The sequence below is a fragment of the Pocillopora damicornis genome, chromosome 4, assembly GCF_964200805.1.
Source record: "Pocillopora damicornis chromosome 4, jaPocDami1.2, whole genome shotgun sequence".
NCBI lineage: Eukaryota > Metazoa > Cnidaria > Anthozoa > Scleractinia > Pocilloporidae > Pocillopora > Pocillopora damicornis.
In genome coordinates, this window is record NC_142673.1 from 4,798,832 (window position 1) to 4,819,022 (window position 20,191).

Here is a 20,191-nt window from a genome sequence, read left to right on the forward strand (position 1 = left end):
AATATACAGATATCGCATACGTCCAATCACCAATGCAGTTTCGAAACCTGTAATAGTTTTCAAATGTCTGCTGAGTCATGAGCACCAAAAATAAGCTGTGCGGGGAATTTTTACAGAGTTGGTTGGCGTCATTTAGCAACCGATATCAAAATGAATTGCAAAGAAGTGAAACATAAATTGCAACCTCATGATTTCACTCGTTCATATAAAATAAATATGCCAACAACAGACCTTTAAGATGACAACGTTTCCTGATACAATTTAGAAGAATAAAACAAAAAACCTTTTAGAAGAAAACGTTTCCTGATACAATTTAGAAGAAAAACTGTAGTTTCGAAACCTGCGATAGTTATCAAATGTCTGTCGAGTCATGAGCACCAAAAATAAGCCTCGCTGGGAAATTTGTAAGAAGACAACGTTTCCTGATACAATTTCGAAGAATAAAACTGTGACGTTTTCGAAGCCATCATATATCCCGATCAACTTGATAAAAGATAAGTCGCTTAAACAATGTAGACAGAATTTTTCATGGCGAGTAAGGCGTTGATAGGTCAGCTTGTCGAAAGGCACGGAGAATAGGACACTTTGGAGAATGTGGGTAGAGATCCCACCTTGGCCTTACATACGATATCCCCCACCACCCCCTCCCTCCCTTAATTCCGCAGCCCAACGACTCTCCCTGTAATATTTGTGCATATCGTAAATGATTATTTCCACATTGCAGAGAAAGTTTTAATACAAGATACCTTAAACTTAGTACAAAACTGAGTTTTAAAGTTTTAATATAGAAACGTGTAGTATATCATTTTCTCTGACACTTGAAAAAAACTTGGTTCAAGATATCGATATATATATCTTACAAGTTAATGCTGAGCTAGACTAAGGACGAACGCATAAGCTTCAGCCATTAAAGCAGACGATGAGGACAAGCTAAGTGGGACAAGTTTTTTTTTTTTAAAGTGGGGGGGGGGGGGGGCTAATACCCCCCAGTCCCTCCCCATGCGCGGTCCCTGAAGACGTTAAAAAACGATCTGAGCAGGAAACATGCTCGTTAATTACAGTCACTGAGAGTAAAACGCGCTCCAGAAACAAGAGCAGGTTTCACTGAACAGATTTCCATAGAGCGTAGCTTTCTTATGTTCTGTTCGGCTGTATCTTCTGTGGCATGATAGAGATACAGATAAACAACTCTAACATAGCAGTAGCTAAACATTGTTTTTGTACCTAGACTATATGCCACTTAATCAAACTTGAATTAAAATCCATATTCCATAAACAGAGAAGAGTACCTTCAAGTCATTGTTGCATTATACCTAGACAGGTATTTCATCCCTGAACCAACAAATATCCCCCTTGATTTCATATCAAAGGTGCTCGATACAGAAAAACTTCTAATACATAACCAGCGTTCATAAAATAACATTCGACATAAAGTACCCAACGCACTCAACTAGAAAACCTACAGAAACGCCATCCATTTCAAGAGTGATTACACGAAGCTCTTTGGATACACAATGAATTAGAGAGAAGAACTCTTTCTCTACCTTGACTGACCCGTCATATGTTGTGATATAGTGTTAACCTCGGGCTGTCTTTTGTTTTCATCGTTTTTTAGACTACTAATCTTTTAGAACAGGAAAAATAACACCGAAAGAGGAAACAATCTATAACCACAACATATTATAGAGTTAACAAATACAATTCCCTAAACGACGCCACGGTCTTTTAGGTGGTTTTAGACTGAAAACTGAAACTTGTAATTACAGTAATGAAACTTTTTGGTTGGAGCCTAAATTAGGTAGTAAGCTTAAGTCACAAGATCTTGTACCCTTGATATGAGTATCAACTATATCTATGATAGTTAATTATGGCGGACGTTCGGATTGAAAAAAAGAAATTTTTAATTAGTCGATATCGTCGACTTCTGCGTCTCCCCAATGTTGGCTGTTCACGGACAGCAAATTGGTTCTTTCTTCATTCACGCCGCTTCCGCCACAAGAGCACCCACGGTAATCTTCATACCCAGTTATTATAAGACGGTAGAAAATAACGCCCATTAATAGGAGAAGAATGCAAGAGTTAATAACAATTACAATCCACACATATGCTGCTGAATAACTCATGGAGCTTTCCATGGCCGAGAACCTCAACAGTATGAAGGACATTGAAAGCACCAGCAAAACAAGGGGCTCGAAAAAGTTTTCAGAAGCAAACTTGTGATGAGGAAGATCGTTATAAGGATGAAAACACAGATGAATTATAGCAAAGCCCACGAGAAGGACCCAGACAGCGAAGGTTTGTAAAGTAGAGGAAGACGAAATTATGGATAACGCAATGGCTAGTAACAGGCGACGGAGTAGCATTACAATCTCAAAGTACTGCTGATACCTTGGTTTGTAAGGTAAATAAGCAGGACCAAGCCACGTGTCAAGTTTTTCACGATCGTCTTGGCTCATGCTGTTTCTTTTTCCAAAGAAAAAGAACATGAGTGAGGAGAGAAGCAAAGGAAACCCAATCACGTAGACCACTACGGAGACAAAACCAAGAGCTGATAGTGTTCTGTAAGTAACAGATGTGCATTCTATCCAAGGGGAATTTGGCATGTACAGAACATCACGGTCATTTTGGCATGGGCGTAAGATGGAAAGAGTTTGCTTTACAACTGGAAAGTAAGTGAAACTTAAACAGAAAAAGGCACTTTGACGGCATTTAAAGTGAACATTTTCCATTCGTCCTTCTCGGGGACGAACCTTGTTGTAGCTTAGCAGAACTATAAAGTAGACACCCACAAGTGCCAAGCAACCAATTGGAAGAAGGAGAATAAAAGCAAACTTACCAACAGGATTGAAAAGAGAAGGTAAATCGCATGAAAGTGAAGGGAAATACAAATTCCAGTAGCTACTCAAGTAGCTTTGAGCTGCAATGATTTTTGGAGGCCAAACGTTTGAGCTAGAAACCATGAAGTCCAGGGTTTGAATATAAAACACTGCGATGCTGATGAGTGACTTTGAACCTTTCCCTCGACTAGTCATACACAACACAAAAACCACCAGGTTCAATTTGAAAACCCAAGTGGGTAAAAATTCCAAAAGCATAAAGATCAGCATTAAGAGAAAATGTACTGCTGTTACCATGAACCATTTAACAGGTCGCAAGTTGAAATTAAAAAATGACCAAAGCAGAACAAGGAAAGAAATGGTAAAAATAGTAATGAAAAAGTAGTAGTAAGTAAGATCACCTTTCACACATTGGTAGCACAATCCGCCAATTTTATAAAATCCTTCTTCACAACGAGAGCAGAATCTGTCAGTGTTTCCTGGATGACACATGCTGGATTGATCGCATGTCGTGATTAAATTTGGCGATAAACTTTTGGTGTGGGATAAATGCGGGTCGTTGGGTGATGTGTCAAGGCGACAAGTGCAAGAAGCCAGCGGATTGCACGCAGCAGGTACTGGACACTTGACGAGATGAGTAACATTCTTAGAATTAGGCGATGGCCAGTAGCCGGGAGCTATCCTCATGATGTTTGGGCGGATATCTTTCAAGGTATTGACATCAACTTGTTTGCACGTCCCTCCGTCCATACATGATTTGCATAGTCCACTATCTCCGTAAAAATGAGCATCGCAGATACAATACTTGTATTGGTAAAATGTAGGATCTAACCGAATACGTCCATTATTGAACGTAAAACGCCCTTCAGGACACGTATAGTGATATCCTTGATGAGGCCTGATCATTCTTGAGAAGTCTGGCTGAAAGGTATTTGCCGATATGCTTGTTCCTTTCCTCATGAAATGATTTCCTGAAATATCTAAGTATTGAAGAGCCATGAAATTTTGAGTTCCTCCTGGTAGAGAACCTGATAAGTTATTGGCAGATAGATCAATATATGATAGAACTGAGACATCGCCAAAAAAATCAGGTAATTCCCCATAAAAGGTATTGCCACTTAAATCGAAAGTAGACAATCGTAAGAAGTAGAACAAGTTCGGCAAGACAGGACTTTCTATACCACAGTAGCTTACATTTATGACAGATAAGTCCTCTTTGAAATTAAAAAGCCCCATTAAACTTTGAAAATCAATTGCCAATCCTCTATTTTCGGCCAACGATAAATAAAGACTAATGCTTCCCTTGTCATCTTTTGGCCATGGCTTGCCTTCATTAATTGACGTAAACCAGTTTTGAGATAGATCTAAAATATCAAGTGGTTTTAAAAGCAGATGGCCTGGAATATCCCCCGTAAGACGATTGTTTGCAAGATTAAGGTTTCGCAGGGCACTGTTGTTCGGAAATATTTCCGGAAGCTTACCGGATATATTATTTCCTGGCAAAAAAAGGCTAACTATGTTTGGTGGAAACTTTCGAGGTAATTCTCCCACCAAATTCACTCCCGATACGTAGACAGACGTCAACGAAGGTATTGCAAATATGTCGGAAAGGTTTCCAGACATCATCCCGGGGGTATTTCGTAAGGTAAGATCATAAAGTTTTTTCAGTTTCGAAATACTTCTGGGTATTTGTCCAGTTATGTTATTCCCGCCAATATCCAGCATCCGAAGCTCCCTCATATTCCCTAAGTCTCTTGGCAACTGTCCAGTGAGGCCTTCTCCGTCCATAGGACTGGCTATAAAGAATTGCAGATTTGTAAGATTGACGATATCCTGAGGGATCTCGCCAGAAACGGAGGAAGTACAGATGACTAAGGTCAGCAATAAACTCATATTTCCAAACAAAAAGTCCCCGAGTCTACCACGAAGGCTAGGGTTACCAGGCACGCACAAAGAAAATAAGTTTCGTATTTTCCACAAATTGGAAGGGAGAGAGCCATTCAAGTTGTTAAAGGGCAGCACAATGGACTTGATGTATGAATTGCCGTGACACGTGATTCCATACCAGGAACAGTGCTCTATCGAACTATTCCATCCACTGCTATTATACCATTGCTTACCATTTGTATATGTGTAAATATCTAGAAGACCTTTTCTTTCTTGCTCATGTGTAAAAGAGGTGTCATAGGTGTAATTTGGAAAGGTTCCGTGATTAAAAATGCGTCGCAAACAGTCTTCTCCTTCGACTCTCAGGAACATTTGCAAGTCTGTTGGAAAAAGATGAAATATTTATGTATTGACGATTTAGCCATTTGAAAAACTAAGGTGTCAGAGATTCTTGGGTACGGGGAAGGGGGGTGGGAGGGGCTGTAAGATTTTGGTAAGGTCACGATGAATATTATCTTGATCCCCCTTAAGGACCTTAAGGTTTTGTAATGTTCCCATGATCCCCACTCACTGGCAGTTGAGTGGAAGTTACTCTTTATGGTCCCTCCCTTTACACTCTTTTGACGATGACTGATTCCCTTCCCTTTCCCCTAGAAACTTTGTGTTCCCCCCCCTCCCCTAAATTCCCATCCCCCTCCTCACCAGGCAATAAAATTTCTTCCATTTTTTCTAACTTAATGCCAGAGTAAAAAACATATTTCGCCACTTTATGACGGACAGAGAGGAGAGCAATTGACAGTCAACATTACAGACCAAATACGTAGGCTCAACCAATGACAGTGAATAATATGGGACCAAGAAGAGGGGGGAGAACTATTTTATAAAACTTGTCGAACCCACGTGGGATACTGGTTTAGCAATCAGGCTCTTAACTTGTTCTCCCAACAAACTGCGCCGGTTTATCACATTGAAACCGCCGGAGAAATGTGTCCGGTTAAATAATTGTGTAAGGGACGAGTCTTTACTATCACCAGGGGGAGGGGGTGGAATGAAGACTTTGCATGATCACGTGCCTTTCAGAGAGAACGGAGTAGGGATCAGCACAAGGGGGACCGCGTAGAAAATTGACTGCGAATCAACTGCCAATGAAGGGAGGAACACAACAATATTCAGCTGAGCCTTAAGGGTGTGTCTGTGTGGGAATTTGGAAGCAAGGGAAATCATCTTCCTGGCTCACAGATTATCTGAATTACCGGGCACAGGTTACGGTTGTGAACTTTAATCAGTGGGAAGAGCTAAGGCCCATTTTTGTTTAGTTTGTACAGCTATGACATGCTGGAGGCTGTGACATCAGGGATCTCTACCTGTATGCTGACGATTCTACAGTTTACCGCATCGGATCTGCCGTTAATAAAGCATGTTACTCACTAAGCAACGCGCCTGACGACCTAAACAAATGGTGCAAGACTATCTCGTTAACATCACACTCTTCAAAATGCGAGGTAATGATCCTTGATTGCTCAATGCCCTTCGATTAACATTGGCAACGTTGACGTTGCATGGGTATGTCACGCATGGCTGCTGGTTATTATTAGAGACCGAAAAGTTACTTTGACGAAACATCTTACGAAGATCTCCGCCCGGAAATAAATTTAAAATGGCAAAAGAATAAATTTAGAAGCTTGGGCACATGGCTATCAATAGATCCCGAAGCCACTGTTCTTTTAAACTAAACTGAAAAATTAGAAACAATCCGAAATATCCAAGTAACTGGAAACATCGCAGACTAACCCTCTTGGGAAAAATCACGGTTTTAAAGTTTTGTCGTCTTACAACTCGTTTACATGAGAACGTGGGAAAACCATCTATGAAAGTAAACACACTCTTCTCTTCATATTCTTGGAATGGAAAGGGTGACAAAATTAAACGAAGTATGATGATCGATGACTATGCGGAAGGTGATCTAAAAATGATTGACCTTTCTGCAAGGCTTTAAAAGCCAAGAGGATCACAAAATGCTTAGATACAGCCAGTCAAGGCAAGTGGAAACTTTTCTTTGATCTAGAATTAATTAGAGAGGTTTGATTGCAGCTTGCCTTCCACGGGGAATCTTAATACAAAACGAATTTCAGCTATTATGGTCAAAAATCAATCTTGAGGGATGCATAACCTCCGAAACTCGACTACTAGAGCAAGTATTTAGCACAACTTGCTTATTAGAATTGATCAACACCCTTCTTTTTAAAAGTATGACACAACCATTATATTGGAAAAGTAAACATTTCAAAGATGATGAGAATGCCTTTCTTGCTTGACAAGAATTTCAAAATAAATTTAATATCGTGGTACAGCCTTTAGTATACAACGGAATAATTTCCGTGGGACTTACCCAACCAAATTATTTTTTTTTTCCTCTTCGTCAAGACATGTTCATGCATGCATATAAATCAAGGACCAATATTCAAACAAACTAATAATCACATTCCTTCGTCGTCAACTTAAGTCAAAACAGACCAGATCAACAGTCTGTGGATAATATGCTCGATCCATTTGCCTGTGGGTTGCATGCTGACGTCAGTTTGTTTTGCTTTTTTGTTTTTTACACGAAACGAAAGGTGTTTGAAAGTCTCAATGTTATAAAAGAAATGGTTAGCGTGCAGCGTGCAACCATCAAGTTATGAATACACTTGGGAGGTTTTCTTAGCTCTCAAGAAGCGAAAGTTGCACTCGGCTATCGCCTCGTGAGACTCTTAGGCTTCTTCCGTGCTCAGCAACCTTCTGCGTGCATCCATAACTCGATAGTTGTTTAGATTTAATCAGATGACTCAAGTGTTTGCTACGCCATAACTCTACTCTCTTGTACCCACCATAAGTATCTCGAGGCCACGATGCTTCAGCTTGTCCAACTTGCAGACCAAATATTTGGTAAAAAACGATGCCAAGGAAAATAAACTTGTACCTCCCATACTGAAACGGAAATTTGATGCTTTTGGTCCGCGAAGCTTCCTTCTGGGTTCCGAACTTGGCCATGTTTCTAGCTCTGTAAGAGTATCGTTTACACGGTGTTCCCTTTATTTGCACATCAAATCGCAAACGGGCTAATGAGAGCTCTTTTGGAGGCCTGTAATGATTTCTAAAATAAGAATGCCAGTGATGCGTTAAAAAGGAAACAAGTGTGCGGAAGTGAATGTACAGCTCTAGGCGGAGTTCTTTTCAATACCCTTATTTTAATTCTTTGTTGAATTCTAGAAAACTAAGAAAACTAAACAGATTGTGAAAAAGAGAGGAAGGCGTTCATAAGAAAAAAAAGATTTTGTAAAGGAGAAAGTTGCAGTCCCTGAGTAGGTCATTCAAATGAGATTATCATTACTTGCTTGCAGCTGGCTAACCCTTGGTTATTTCAGGTAATTACTATTGTTTGTTCTACTTCCGTCTTGAGAAACACTTAAGAGTAAATGTCAATAAAAATCACAGATTATCGCGATTTGGTTCATTTTTTTCCTGTGGGTAGCCTTATCTAATAAACAAACGGAAATGGGGTTAGATTTTTGAAAGATGCACTTTAACGGGAATAATTTGTTTTAACATTTCCGGGGGTAAATAGCTCAAATTTCACCAAGCGCGATCCTGAAATTATGCACTTTTCGGGCACTTGTCATGCTAACAAAAATGTAACGGAAGGACTTTTCTAGTTATAGATTTATTGAGTTGGACTTGCATTATCGAGACAAAGTGATAGTTTTTGTCTCATGTTATTCTTGGAGGAGCTACGTCCCTATTAAGAAACGACATCTTCGGCCTTTTGAAATTAAGGCAAAGGTGGCCTAGAATAGCTTGGCAAAAATACATGTGGTAGTGTCTCAAAGTTTACAATAACACTACCAAGAAGCCTTGAAAGATAGTTCTTTACGATTTGGGTTTTATTTCTTTGGGACCAAAGATAAGGAGGTTTCACAAGCAGTGGTGAGCTCGAGTGACTGAAATCCGATATGTAGGACTCTGCTGTCACGCAACGCCTTCATGTAAATAATACACGCACCGCTTTTATAATTAGCGGATCAGTTATTCGTAAAACGTTCAGTGCTCAGTTACTTGGAAGAGCATGTAAACTCCTGGACTAATTGTGAGAGTCGTGCGATGAATGGCTTTTTCCTCTTCTGAGGTGAAATGTCAGAAATATCCAGCCCAAGGTCGATGCACATGTCTCTTAGCCTATCCACTCTTAAAGTTGTGAGTGTACGTTTTTGTACAAGTTCGCAGATGTTTAGATCGAAAGATACAATCGGATGTTGAATAGCCACATCTCTCATCACATTTTCACATACTGCAGATAGATAACTCTCAGCTTCGGCGGAAAATTCGTCCTTGTCGACACTCTCCATGTCCACTTCTGGGACTTCACTAGCTTTTGCTTGGCTACAGGCGGCTGTAACTTCTAATCGCTTCTTTGCTGAAAGACGGCTGAAGAAGCCACTAATCTGCTTCGACGTAAGGACTTCATCAGGTTGAAATCGGCGTCCCCCCGCTTGGTCTCTTGCTAGGCTTATGGTTTTCGAAACTTCCTGTGGATCGCTTTTCCGTCCACTATACTCCCCTTTTTGAAATTGGTCAGTTAAGAATTGGGTCTATTTCCCTGTAAAACGCACCTTTTTCTTAATTGTCTTCAGGGCCCAACCATTGGAAGAGGCGGCAAGCCGTCACTATTTGATTGTACTGCAACTTGAACGCTTGGTATTCGACTGCGTCCCTCCATCAGCTTGGAAGAATATTCTCTTTTAGCTTTATCGTAGAGAGTTTCCTGTTCGAGCATCATTTGGTGTTTTCCAGTATCTAGGTGTGTCTGGAGGTTTGCAAAGCGACTGTAGGCTTTTACACATCCTTCTTCTGGACACGGGAAAAGCATGTCAGCTGGCTTATATTCCCCAATACAGCTTCGATCTTGGTTTTCGCTTTCAGTTGAGAAATTTGCTTTAACAGAGCTTTCCTTAATATGTCGTTGTCTCACAATCTTGAACGTCGGTGCGCCACTTGGATTCTGCGATGGCGAGTCTAGGATTTCCAATTTTTCGGGCTACTTCATGACTCCTTCGAACCTGGCCCATGGCACTACTTTACCAGAACCCACAGTGAATGCTCTCCACACTCGTGCGCCACTTTCATCGTACTCAAAATTATTGAGTAAGCTTATGCCATCCCATTTGATATTAAAGGTGGTTGACTGTTTGGCAGCAACATGACTTGCTTTCACTCCTGTGGTTTCTTGGCCAGATTCAATGGCTGTTTTGAACTGTAGAGTGTTGATGACATCATTACCTTCGTTTACGTACCTTCCAACGTACCTTCCCTTGATTTTTGCCGCTTTGCGATCACATACCCCCTTCCCACCTTGAAGGTCCGAAAAGTCGTTTCTTACAACAGCCACTCCGATGGCATCACCGGCCAGCTTAGCTGAGATGATTGAATTTCCGCTGTAATAACAGCCAGTGTTATCTTGTTTGTAATAAGCCATTTCCAGCTCTGGAATTTCCTTTTTTAGGGTAGTGAGGCAGTCAAGTATTATCGAAGCCACAGTCACACTGTCTTGGACGGAGCTTTGAAATACATGAACAGGTGTCTGCGATTCACCTCGCTTCGCAAACCAATCTGACTGTGCCTCTCGATATTTTCGGGGCATATATTTCATTGTCCAGTCCTGGACTAACAACACCGATCGGCTCTCGAGTTTGGCTAAAACTGAATGCTTCGCCTCAGTTTGGTGGACTGAACATAGCTGATGGGCTTTCCAGCTAATGATATCATCCCTTGCCTGTTTGATTGTATGCTGCATGTCAGCTTGATCTTCTGCTGACGAAAGCGCACTTGAACACTCATCTTCTATGGTACACAATACTTCCTGTAATTCAAAACACTGCTCATATGACTCATTGTGGAGATGGTCGCAGGAGCCCCGAAATTCAGCATTGCTTGGGTCACTTAGCGCGTAACTTCGATAATGAGGCCTCCACTGCATGTACCTAAAATAAAAAGTAAAATGACGAGCGCGTGATTCAGCGTATATCTGCAAAGCATTGCATGCGCATCTGATCGACATGTCAAAAAGATTACTTAACCGATTCTCAGCGTTGTATGCATGTGTGTAAGCGTTTTACTGTGAATTGTAAACTGTTATTTCATAAATTAAGCATAAAGAAGACTTGGAGGGAAAGAAAGAGGTAGCCGTGAATCATAGTAAGAAGTTTACTGCATCACTTCTGCGAAGGCAACGCATAATTATAAAATATGCACCCACCTTGTAGTCGCCCTTTAGGTACTGCTTCGAAAAACGAAATTGCTGCTTAATTTCCCTCGCTCATTGCTGAGTCTTGCCACAGTCAACAAGCTTGTCTACGAGTTTTTCTAAACCATCAATTGCTTCCATTCCTGATGCTGAAAAGTTATCAAGCCCTTGTAGAGACTTGCGAACAGATGAAGAACACACGGCCCAAACTCTCTGTAGAGTTCTCTTAATCATAGGCTCAAAGTTGGTTTCACAGCAGTATTGTTGATACTATTGGACAATACGCTCTGGTATCATTGTTCTGATAACATTGGGTGTTTTTATGATCTCGCCAGTCGACAATTTTAGAAGTTTTTCCCCGAAAGGAACATCTTGAATAACGTGTGGACTCGTTACAAAATGCTCTAATTTTACAGGTTCAATTCTCATTCTCCTTTTCTCCTGGTTTGGGAGAGGAGCAGCTCTTCCGTGTATCAGGCTTCACGAAAATCCCGCTTCTTGCTAAGATAAGTTCAATCTCTGTCTCAACACCTGAAAATTGTAAAAAAACGCTTGTGCCTTCCTCTGCACTACAAACGCCACCTACAATATCAAGTAAAGAACAAAACATTCCTGCTGCAGTTAAAGCAACCATTGTGTTTATTCCCTTCACCGACGCTTAACGCTTTTGTTTTTTGTCTACTTTCGTTAACTGATCACATTTGTTTTACGCGGGAAAATTGTATCTGTATTTTCGTTCCATAGGGTTTTCACTGTACGGTTTATATTTGTGAAATTTTGTAAAGTCTATTTCTTTGTTGTATCGTTTTCGTTCATGATAGCAATATATTTGTTTAGATTTCTTATGTGAGGCAGAATGAATTGTCTGTTGATCTCGTTAAGTAACAGATTATCATATGTCACGCAGAGTGACAGGAACCTGTGAAAAATTAAAATCCGACAAATCCCTAGCGTTACCTGCCGTTTTGTACGGGACCCTTTTTATGTGGGACGTCAAAAAAACCAAAATTAGGATCAAAGTAGACTAAACGTAACTGGGTTGTGACACGCTGTAGAAAATGACAACAACAAGTAACTTTATTTTACTCATCCCGGCTTAGTGGCTTCAATGAGTTAGCCGGTCGGCCCCCCTCACACCAAATTGCAAAGTACAGTATTTCGAAAATATCTTCCAAGCGGAATAACAAGGGCCTATAAAAGATTTCTAAGGTAAGGAACTATTGATGTCAAAGCAAACATAAAAAGCTAAGTGCGGCTGCGACTCAAACAATGCTTTGCTTGTGTCGTTGCAATGTTGATTTTGTTCATGTCAATATGGCGCCATTTATAATTTTAGCGAAGTTTGGTTGGTTGGTATATCAAAACAGCAGAAGATACCAGAAAAATCAGTCAATGAATTTGAAGACCCATCTTATAAGCCCTCGTGATAGTATTGCTGGAGATTTTGAGAAACTACCATATGTATTTTTGCCACACTACATTAGCCCGGGTTTGGCGTGAATTAAAAATAGCGAACAAGTCCACTGGTAATTAACCCGTGGTTTCGTCAGGAAGGACACGATACAAAAAATATCATTATATCTTGGTAATGGAAGGCCACATGTATATATGTATCATGTATCATGCAAGGACGGCCTGAAAACTGCATAATTTAGAGCTCACACGCACTCATTTTCGATCATGCAATTAGTAACGGTTTATTTCCGTTAAAATGAATATTTACACAAACTAACCTCACTTCACTTTTAGTAGTACCTATAGCTACCTGTAGGCAAAAAATGGGACGAAACGATTTTTTGACCATGTTCGCGATTTTAGTATTTTTCTTTTATTTTTAGAGATATTCACTCTTAAACTGAAAGCAACTATCAAGAGTTTCAGAACGAGCATTTCTTAGATATTTGGAACCGCAAATGAGGACTGAATATCATTACGGCGAGTTTTTTTTTCACCCTGAACTATGAGTAAGAAGCAGGTGAACAGAGCACAGTTGATTTTTTTTACAGGTTTTCTCAAATTAACGGCTTGGGTTGATGTAGTTTGCAAATTTTACTCTTAATTGTCTCTATAAATAGAGTTAAAATGGACAGACATTGTATATGTCCAATCATCAATGCAGTTTCGAAACCTGTAATAGTTTTCAAATGTCTGCCGAGTCACGAGCACCAAAAGTAAGCTGTGCGGGGAAATTTTACAGAGTTGGTTGGCGTCATTTAGCAACCGATTTAAATATGAATTGCAAAGAAGTGAAACATAATTCGCAACCTCATGATTCCGCTCGTTCATACAAAATAAATTTGCCAACAACAGACTTTTAAGACGACAAGGTTTCCTGGTACAATTTAGAAGAATAAAACAAAAACCTTTTAGAAGAAAACGTTTCCTGGTACAATTTAGAAGAATAAAACAAAAAACCTTTTAGAAGAAAACGTTTCCTGATACAATTTAGAAGAATAAAACTGTAGTTTGGAAACCTGCGATAGTTATCAAATGTCTGTCGAGTCATGAGCACCAAAAATAAGCCTTGCTGGGAAATTTGTAAGAAGACAACGTTTCCTGATACAATTTCGAAGAATAAAACTGTGACGTTTTCGAAGCCATCATGTATCCCGATCAACTTGATAAAAGATAAGTCGCTTAAACGACGTAGACAGAATTTTTCATGGCGAGTAAGGCGTTGAGAGGTCAGCTTGTCGAAAGGCACGGAGAATGGGACACTTTGGAGAATGTGGGTAGAGATCCCACCTTGGCCTTACATACGATATCCCCCACCACCCCCTCCCTCCCTTAGTTCCGCAGCCCAACGACTCTCCCTGTAATATTTGTTCGTATCGTAAATGATTACTTCCACATTGCAGAGAAAGTTTTAATTCAAGATACCTTAAACTTAGTACAAAACTGAGTTTTAAAGTTTTAATATAGAAACGTGTAGTATATCATTTTCTCTGACACTTGAAAAAAACTTGGTTCAAGATATCGATATATATATCTTACAAGTTAATGCTGAGCTAGACTAAAGACGAACGCATGAGCTTCAGCCATTAAAGCAGACGATGAGGACAAGCTAAGTGGGACATTTTTTTTTTTTAAAGTGGAGGGGGGGGGGCTAATACCCCCCAGTCCCTCCCCCTGCGCGGTCCCTGAAGACGTTAAAAAACGATCTGAGCAGGAAACATGCTCGTTAATTACAGTCACTGAGAGTAAAACGCGCTCCAGAAACAAGAGCAGGTTTCACTGAACAGATTTCCATAGAGCGTAGCTTTCTTGTGTTCTGCTCGGCTGTATCTTCTGTGGCATGGTAGAGATACAGATAAACAACTCTAACATAGCAGTAGCTAAAGATTGTTTTTGTACCTAAGACTATATGCCACTTAATCAAACTTGAATGAAAATCCATATTCCATAAACAGAGAAGAGTACCTTTAGTCATTGTTGCATTATGCCTAGACATGTATTTCATCCCTGATCCAACAAATATCCCCCTTGATTTCATATCAAAGGTGCTCGATACAGAAAAACTTCTAATACATAACCAGCGTTCATAAAATAACATTCGACATAAAGTACCCAACGCACTCAACTAGAAAACCTACAGAAACGCCATCTATTTCAAGAGTGATTACACGGAGCTCTTTGGATACACAATGAATTAGGGAGAAGAACTCTTTCTCTACCTTTACTGGCCCGTGTTATGTTTTGATATAGTTTTAACCTCGGGCTGTCTTTTGTTTTCATCGTTTTTTAGACTACTAATCTTTTACAACCGGAAAAATAACACCGAAAGAGGAAAGAATCTATAACCCCAACATATTATAGAGTTAACAAATACAATTCCCTAAACGACGCCACGGTCTTTTAGGTGGTTTTAGACTGAAAACTGAAACTTGTAACTATAGTAATGAAACTTTTTGGTTGGAGCCAAAATTAAGTAGTAAGCTAAAGTCACAAGATCTTGAACGATGAGTATCAACATTATTTATGATAGTTAATTATGCAGGACGTTCAGATAGAAAAAAAAATTTAAATTAGTCGATGTCGTCGACTTCTGTGTCTCCCCAATGTTGGCTGTTCACGGACAGTAAATTGGTTCTTTCTTCATTCACGCCGCTTCCGCCACAAGAGCACCCATGGGAATCTTCATACCCAGTTATTATAAGACGGTAGAAAATAACGCTCATTAATAGGAGAAGAATGCAAGAGTTAATAACAATTACAATCCACACATATGCTGCTGAATAACTCATGGAGCTTTCCATGGCCGAGAACCTCAACAGTATGAAGGACATTGAAAGCACCAGCAAAACAAGGGGCTCGAAAAAGTTTTCAGAAGCAAACTTGTGATGAGGAAGATCGTTATAAGGATGAAAACACAGATGAATTATAGCAAAGCCCACGAGAAGGACCCAGACAGCGAAGGTTTGTAAAGTAGAGGAAGACGAAATTATGGATAACGCAATGGCTAGTAACAGGCGACGCAGTAGCATTACAATCTCAAAGTACTGCTGATACCTTGGTTTGTAAGGTAAATAAGCAGGACCAAGCCACGTGTCAAGTTTTTCACGATCGTCTTGGCTCATGCTGTTTCTTTTTCCAAAGAAAAAGAACATGAGTGAGGAGAGAAGCAAAGGAAACCCAATCACGTAGACCACTACGGAGACAAAACCAAGAGCTGATAGCGTTCTGTAAGTAACAGATGTGCATTCTATCCAAGGGGAATTTGGCATGTACAGAACATCACGGTCATTTTGGCATGGGCGTAAGATGGAAAGAGTTTGCTTTACAACTGGAAAGTAAGTGAAACTTAAACAGAAAAAGGCACTTTGACGGCATTTAAAGTGAACATTTTCCATTCGTCCTTCTCGGGGACGAACCTTGTTGTAGCTCAGCATAACTATAAAGTAGACACCCACAAGTGCCAAGAAACCAATTGGAAGAAGGAGAATAAAAGCAAACTTACCAACAGGATTGAAAAGAGAAGGTAAATCGCATGAAAGTGAAGGGAAATACAAATTCCAGTAGCTACTCAAGTAGCTTTGAGCTGCAATGATTTTTGGAGGCCATATGTTTGAGCTAGAAACCATGAAGTCCAGGGTTTGAATATAAAACACTGCGATGCTGATGAGTGACTTTGAACCTTTCCCTCGACTAGTCATACACAACACAAAAACCACCAGGTTCAATTTGAAAACCCAAGTGGGTAAAAATTCCAAAAGCATAAAGATCAGCATTAAGAGAAAATGTACTGCTGTTACCATGAACCATTTAACAGGTCGCAAGTTGAAATAAAAAAATGACCAAAGTAGAACAAGGAAAGAAATGGCAAAAATAGGAATGAAAAAGTAGTAGTAAGTAAGATCTCCTTTCACACATTGGTAGCACAATCCGCCAATTTTATAAAATCCTTCTTCACAACGAGAGCAGAATCTGTCAGTGTTTCCTGAATGACATATGTGGGACTGATCGCATGTCGTGATTAAATTTGGCGATAGACGTTTGGTGTGGGATAAATGCGGATCGTTGGGTGATGTGCCAAGGCGACAGGTGCAAGAAGCCAGCGGATTGCACGCAGCAGGTACTGGACACTTGACGAGATGAGTAACATTCTTAGAATTAGGCGATGGCCAGTAGCCGGAAGCTATCCTCATGATGTTTGGGCGGATATCCTTCAAGGTATTGACATCAACTTGGTTGCACGTCCCTCCGTCCATGCATGATTTACAAAGTCCATTATCTCCATAAAAATGAGCGTCGCAGATACAATACTTGTATTGGTAAAATGTAGGATCTAACCGAATACGTCCATTATTGAACGTAAAGCGCCCTTCGGGACACGTATAGTGATCTCCTTGACGAGGCCTGATCATTCTTGAAAAGTCTGGCTGAAAGGTATTTGCCAATATGCTTGTTCCTTTCCTCATGAAAGGATTTCCTGATATATCTAAGTATTGAAGAGCCATGAAATTTTGAGTTCCTCCTGGTAGAGAACCTGATAAGTTATTTGCAGATACGTCAATATATGATAGAACTGAGACATCGCCAAAAAAATCAGGTAATTCCCCATAAAAGTTATTGCCACTTAAATCGAAAGTGGACAATCGTAAGAAGTTGAACAGGTTCGGCAAGACAGGACTTTCTATACCACAGTAGCTTACATTTATGACAGATAAGGTCACTGTGCTATTAAAAAGCCCCATGAAACTTTGAAAATCAATTGCCAAGCCTCTATTTTCGGCCAACGATAAGTAAAGACTAATGCTTCCCACGTCATCTTTTGACCATGGCTTGCCTTCATTAATTGACGTAAACCTGTTTTGAGATAGATCTAAAATATCAAGTGGTTTTAAAAGCAGATGGCCGGGAATATCTCCCGTAAGACGATTGTTTGCAAGATTAAGGTTTCGCAGGGCACTGTTGTTCGGAAATATTTCTGGAAGCTTACCGGATATATTATTTCCAGGCAATAAAAGGACAGCTATGTTTGGTGGAAACTTTCGAGGTATCTCTCCTACTAAATTCACTCCAGATACGCAGACATCCGCCAACGAAGGTATTGCAAATATGTCGGAAAGGTTTCCAGACATCATCCCGGGGGTGTTTCGTAAGGTAAGATCATAAAGTTTTGTCAGTTTCGAAATACTTCTGGGTATTTGTCCAGTTATATTATTCCCGCCAATATCCAGCATCCGTAGCTCCTTCATATTTCCTAAGTCTCTTGGCAACTGTCCCGTGAGGCCTTCTCCGTCCATAGGACTGGCTATAAAGAATTGCAGATTTGTAAGATTGACGATATCCTGAGGGATCTCGCCAGAAACAGAGGAAGCACAGATGATTAAGTTCAGCAATAAACTCATATTTCCAAACAAAAAGTCCCCGAGTCTACCACGAAGGCTTGGGTTACCAGGCACGCACAAAGAAAATAAGTTTCGTATTTTCCACAAATTGGAAGGGAGAGAGCCATTCAAGTTGTTAAAGGGCAGCATAATGGACTTGATGTATGAATTGCCGTGACACGTGACTCCATACCAGGAACAGTGCTCTATTGAACTATTCCATCCACTGCTATTATACCATTGCTTGCCATTTGTATATGTGTAAATATCTAGAAGAACTTTTCTTTCTTGCTCATGTGTAAAAGAGGTGTCATAGGTGTAATTTGGAAAGGTTCCTTGAATAACAATGCGTCGCAAACAGTCTTTTCCTTCGACTCTCAGGAACATTTGCAAGTCTGTTGGAAAAAGATGAAATATTTATGTATTGATGACTTAGCCATTTGAAAAACTAAGGTGTCAGAGATTCTTGGGTACGGGGAAGGGGGTGGGAGGGGCTGTAAGATTTTTGTAGGGTCATGATTAATATTTTCTTGATCCCCCTTAAGGACCTTAAGGTTTTGTAATATTCCTATGATCCCCACTGGCAGATGAGTGGAAGTTACTCTTTATGGTTCCTCCCTTTATATTCTGTTGGCGATGACTGGTTCTCCTCCGTTTTCCCAAAAACCTCTGTGCTCCTTCCCAAATTCCCATCCCCCCTCCTCACCAGGCAATAAAATTTCTTCCATTTTTTTCTAACTTAAGACTTTCTTAACTTGCTAAAGTAAAAAAAAAACCTATTTCGCCACTTTATAACGGACAGAGAGGAAGGCAATTGAAAGTCAACATTAGAATCCAGGTATATAGGCTCAACCAATAACAATGAATGATATGGGACCAAGAAGATGGGGAAGGGAGGGAGGGGGTAGGGCTATTCGATAAAACTTGTCAAACCTACGTGGGATCTATACTGATTGAGTAATCAATCTCTAAACTTGTTCTCCCAACAAACTGCGCTGGTTTATCGCGTTGAAACCTCCGGGAAAATCTCTTCGGTTAAATAATTGTGTGAGGGACGATTCATTATTATCACCAGGGGGAGGGGGGTGGAATGAAGATTTTTGCATGATCACGTTCCTTTTAGAAAGAACGGAGTAGGGATCAGCAAAAGGAGGGACCGTAGAAAATAGACTGCGAATCAACTGCCAATGAAGGGAGGAACACAACAATATTCAGCAGAGCCTTAAGGGTGTGTCTGCGTCGGAAGGGGGAGCGAGGGGGATCAGTAAATCCTGATACAGCCAAACTTTCTCCTTTCCCCCTCCCTCAGGATAAATAATGACCGATCATTCTTGGTATTGCACCTAAACTAAAATATACTGCGCATAAAAGGCTCATAACGTATACAAAATATGCACACAGCTTCTGTGGCAGACCCACACTAAAAGATGTCGAGCGTTTTCAGAACGGGTCGAACCCTATAAGAGATCTCTTTATGGGCGAACCTTCCATCGAGAAACATGCTATATCAACTGGGACATCTAATGTGAACCGAGAGAAGCATATCTCATCGTGTATGTAAACGTGATCGTGAACCAAGCAGAATACCAAGACGATGTTTCAAAATTTAAGAAACAAGAGCAGAAAGGTTAGGGAATTGGTCTATGCACGTTTTCTTTCATGAACATATGAGAAACCTGCATCTCTGTCATACCAAGGGAAAAAACAGTTACAGGATAAACCAATAATTAAATAATGCAAATGCAGGCACAAAAACAAAGCTTCTTTCCAACAGAAAGCACGAGTGCACACAACTATGTGTCTAGTTTCAGAATGGTTTGGGGTGTTACGGGAATCTCTGCGAGTCTCCCGAAGTGTTTGCATGATCAAACATGATGCTGAGTTTAAGCTTTCCTTGCCGCTAAGGAAACTATTCAACGTCTTTCGCACTCACCGTAAATATCCCTCGGTCGTAATGTTTCCGCCTTTCCGTCCAGCAAAGTAACTGCCCGGTAAAAAACGATGCTGAGGAGAATTAACTTGCATTTTCTGAACAAATATGAAAATTGCATAATATTGGTAAGAACTGTTCCACGGTGAGCTCCTGATACAGTCATGTTGTGAGCCTGAGAACAGGCCTTGAAATTTTCCTTTATCTCAAGAGTAACAGGCAGGTATTGTTCAGTATGCACGTTTTGTCCTATTATTAATGCTCTGCATGTATCATATTCTAAATTAGGAAAGAACTGATGCAGAAAGACTGAAGAAAGAAGTCTGTACTTCCTGTATTATATTCCTTTGAAATGCGCTCATTTTTTATTTCCTCATCGCCAGTAAGAGTTTTCAATACAATTGCTCCTCTTGCCACCGGGATCCTTTCT

General features: G+C 40.3%; 2 protein-coding genes and 1 pseudogene across 2 annotated transcripts; all 3 read right to left on the reverse strand.

The window, feature by feature from the left end:
• Positions 1 to 724: 724 nt before the first annotated feature.
• Positions 725 to 5,096, reverse strand: LOC149046555 (uncharacterized). The gene has a single exon (XM_089205119.1). It carries the CDS (start codon positions 5,094 to 5,096, stop codon positions 1,905 to 1,907), a length of 3,192 nt encoding a protein of 1,063 aa, XP_089061245.1. The 3' UTR covers positions 725 to 1,904.
• A 3,602-nt stretch (positions 5,097 to 8,698) lies between these two features.
• Positions 8,699 to 10,734, reverse strand: LOC149046556 (uncharacterized; annotated as a pseudogene).
• A 3,117-nt stretch (positions 10,735 to 13,851) lies between these two features.
• Positions 13,852 to 19,958, reverse strand: LOC149046557 (uncharacterized). Its single transcript, XM_089203259.1, has 2 exons — positions 19,765 to 19,958; positions 13,852 to 18,226 (listed from the first exon to the last, which is right to left on the reverse strand). Exons 1-2 carry the CDS (start codon positions 19,925 to 19,927, stop codon positions 15,027 to 15,029), a joined length of 3,363 nt encoding a protein of 1,120 aa, XP_089059385.1. The 5' UTR covers positions 19,928 to 19,958; the 3' UTR covers positions 13,852 to 15,026.
• Between the last annotated feature and the right edge of the window lie 233 nt (positions 19,959 to 20,191).

Excerpts from the sequence above, each read along its gene's own strand:
- LOC149046555 (XM_089205119.1), bottom strand. The coding sequence starts at position 5,096 with ATGTTCCTGAGAGTCGAAGGAGAAGACTGTTTGCGACGCATTTTTAAT.
- LOC149046557 (XM_089203259.1), bottom strand. The coding sequence starts at position 19,927 with ATGACTGTATCAGGAGCTCACCGTGGAACAGTTCTTACCAATATTATG. Across the intron at positions 18,227-19,764 it reads ACGACCGAGGGATATTTACG|ACTTGCAAATGTTCCTGAGA; the intron begins GTGAGTGCGAAA and ends TTTTTCCAACAG.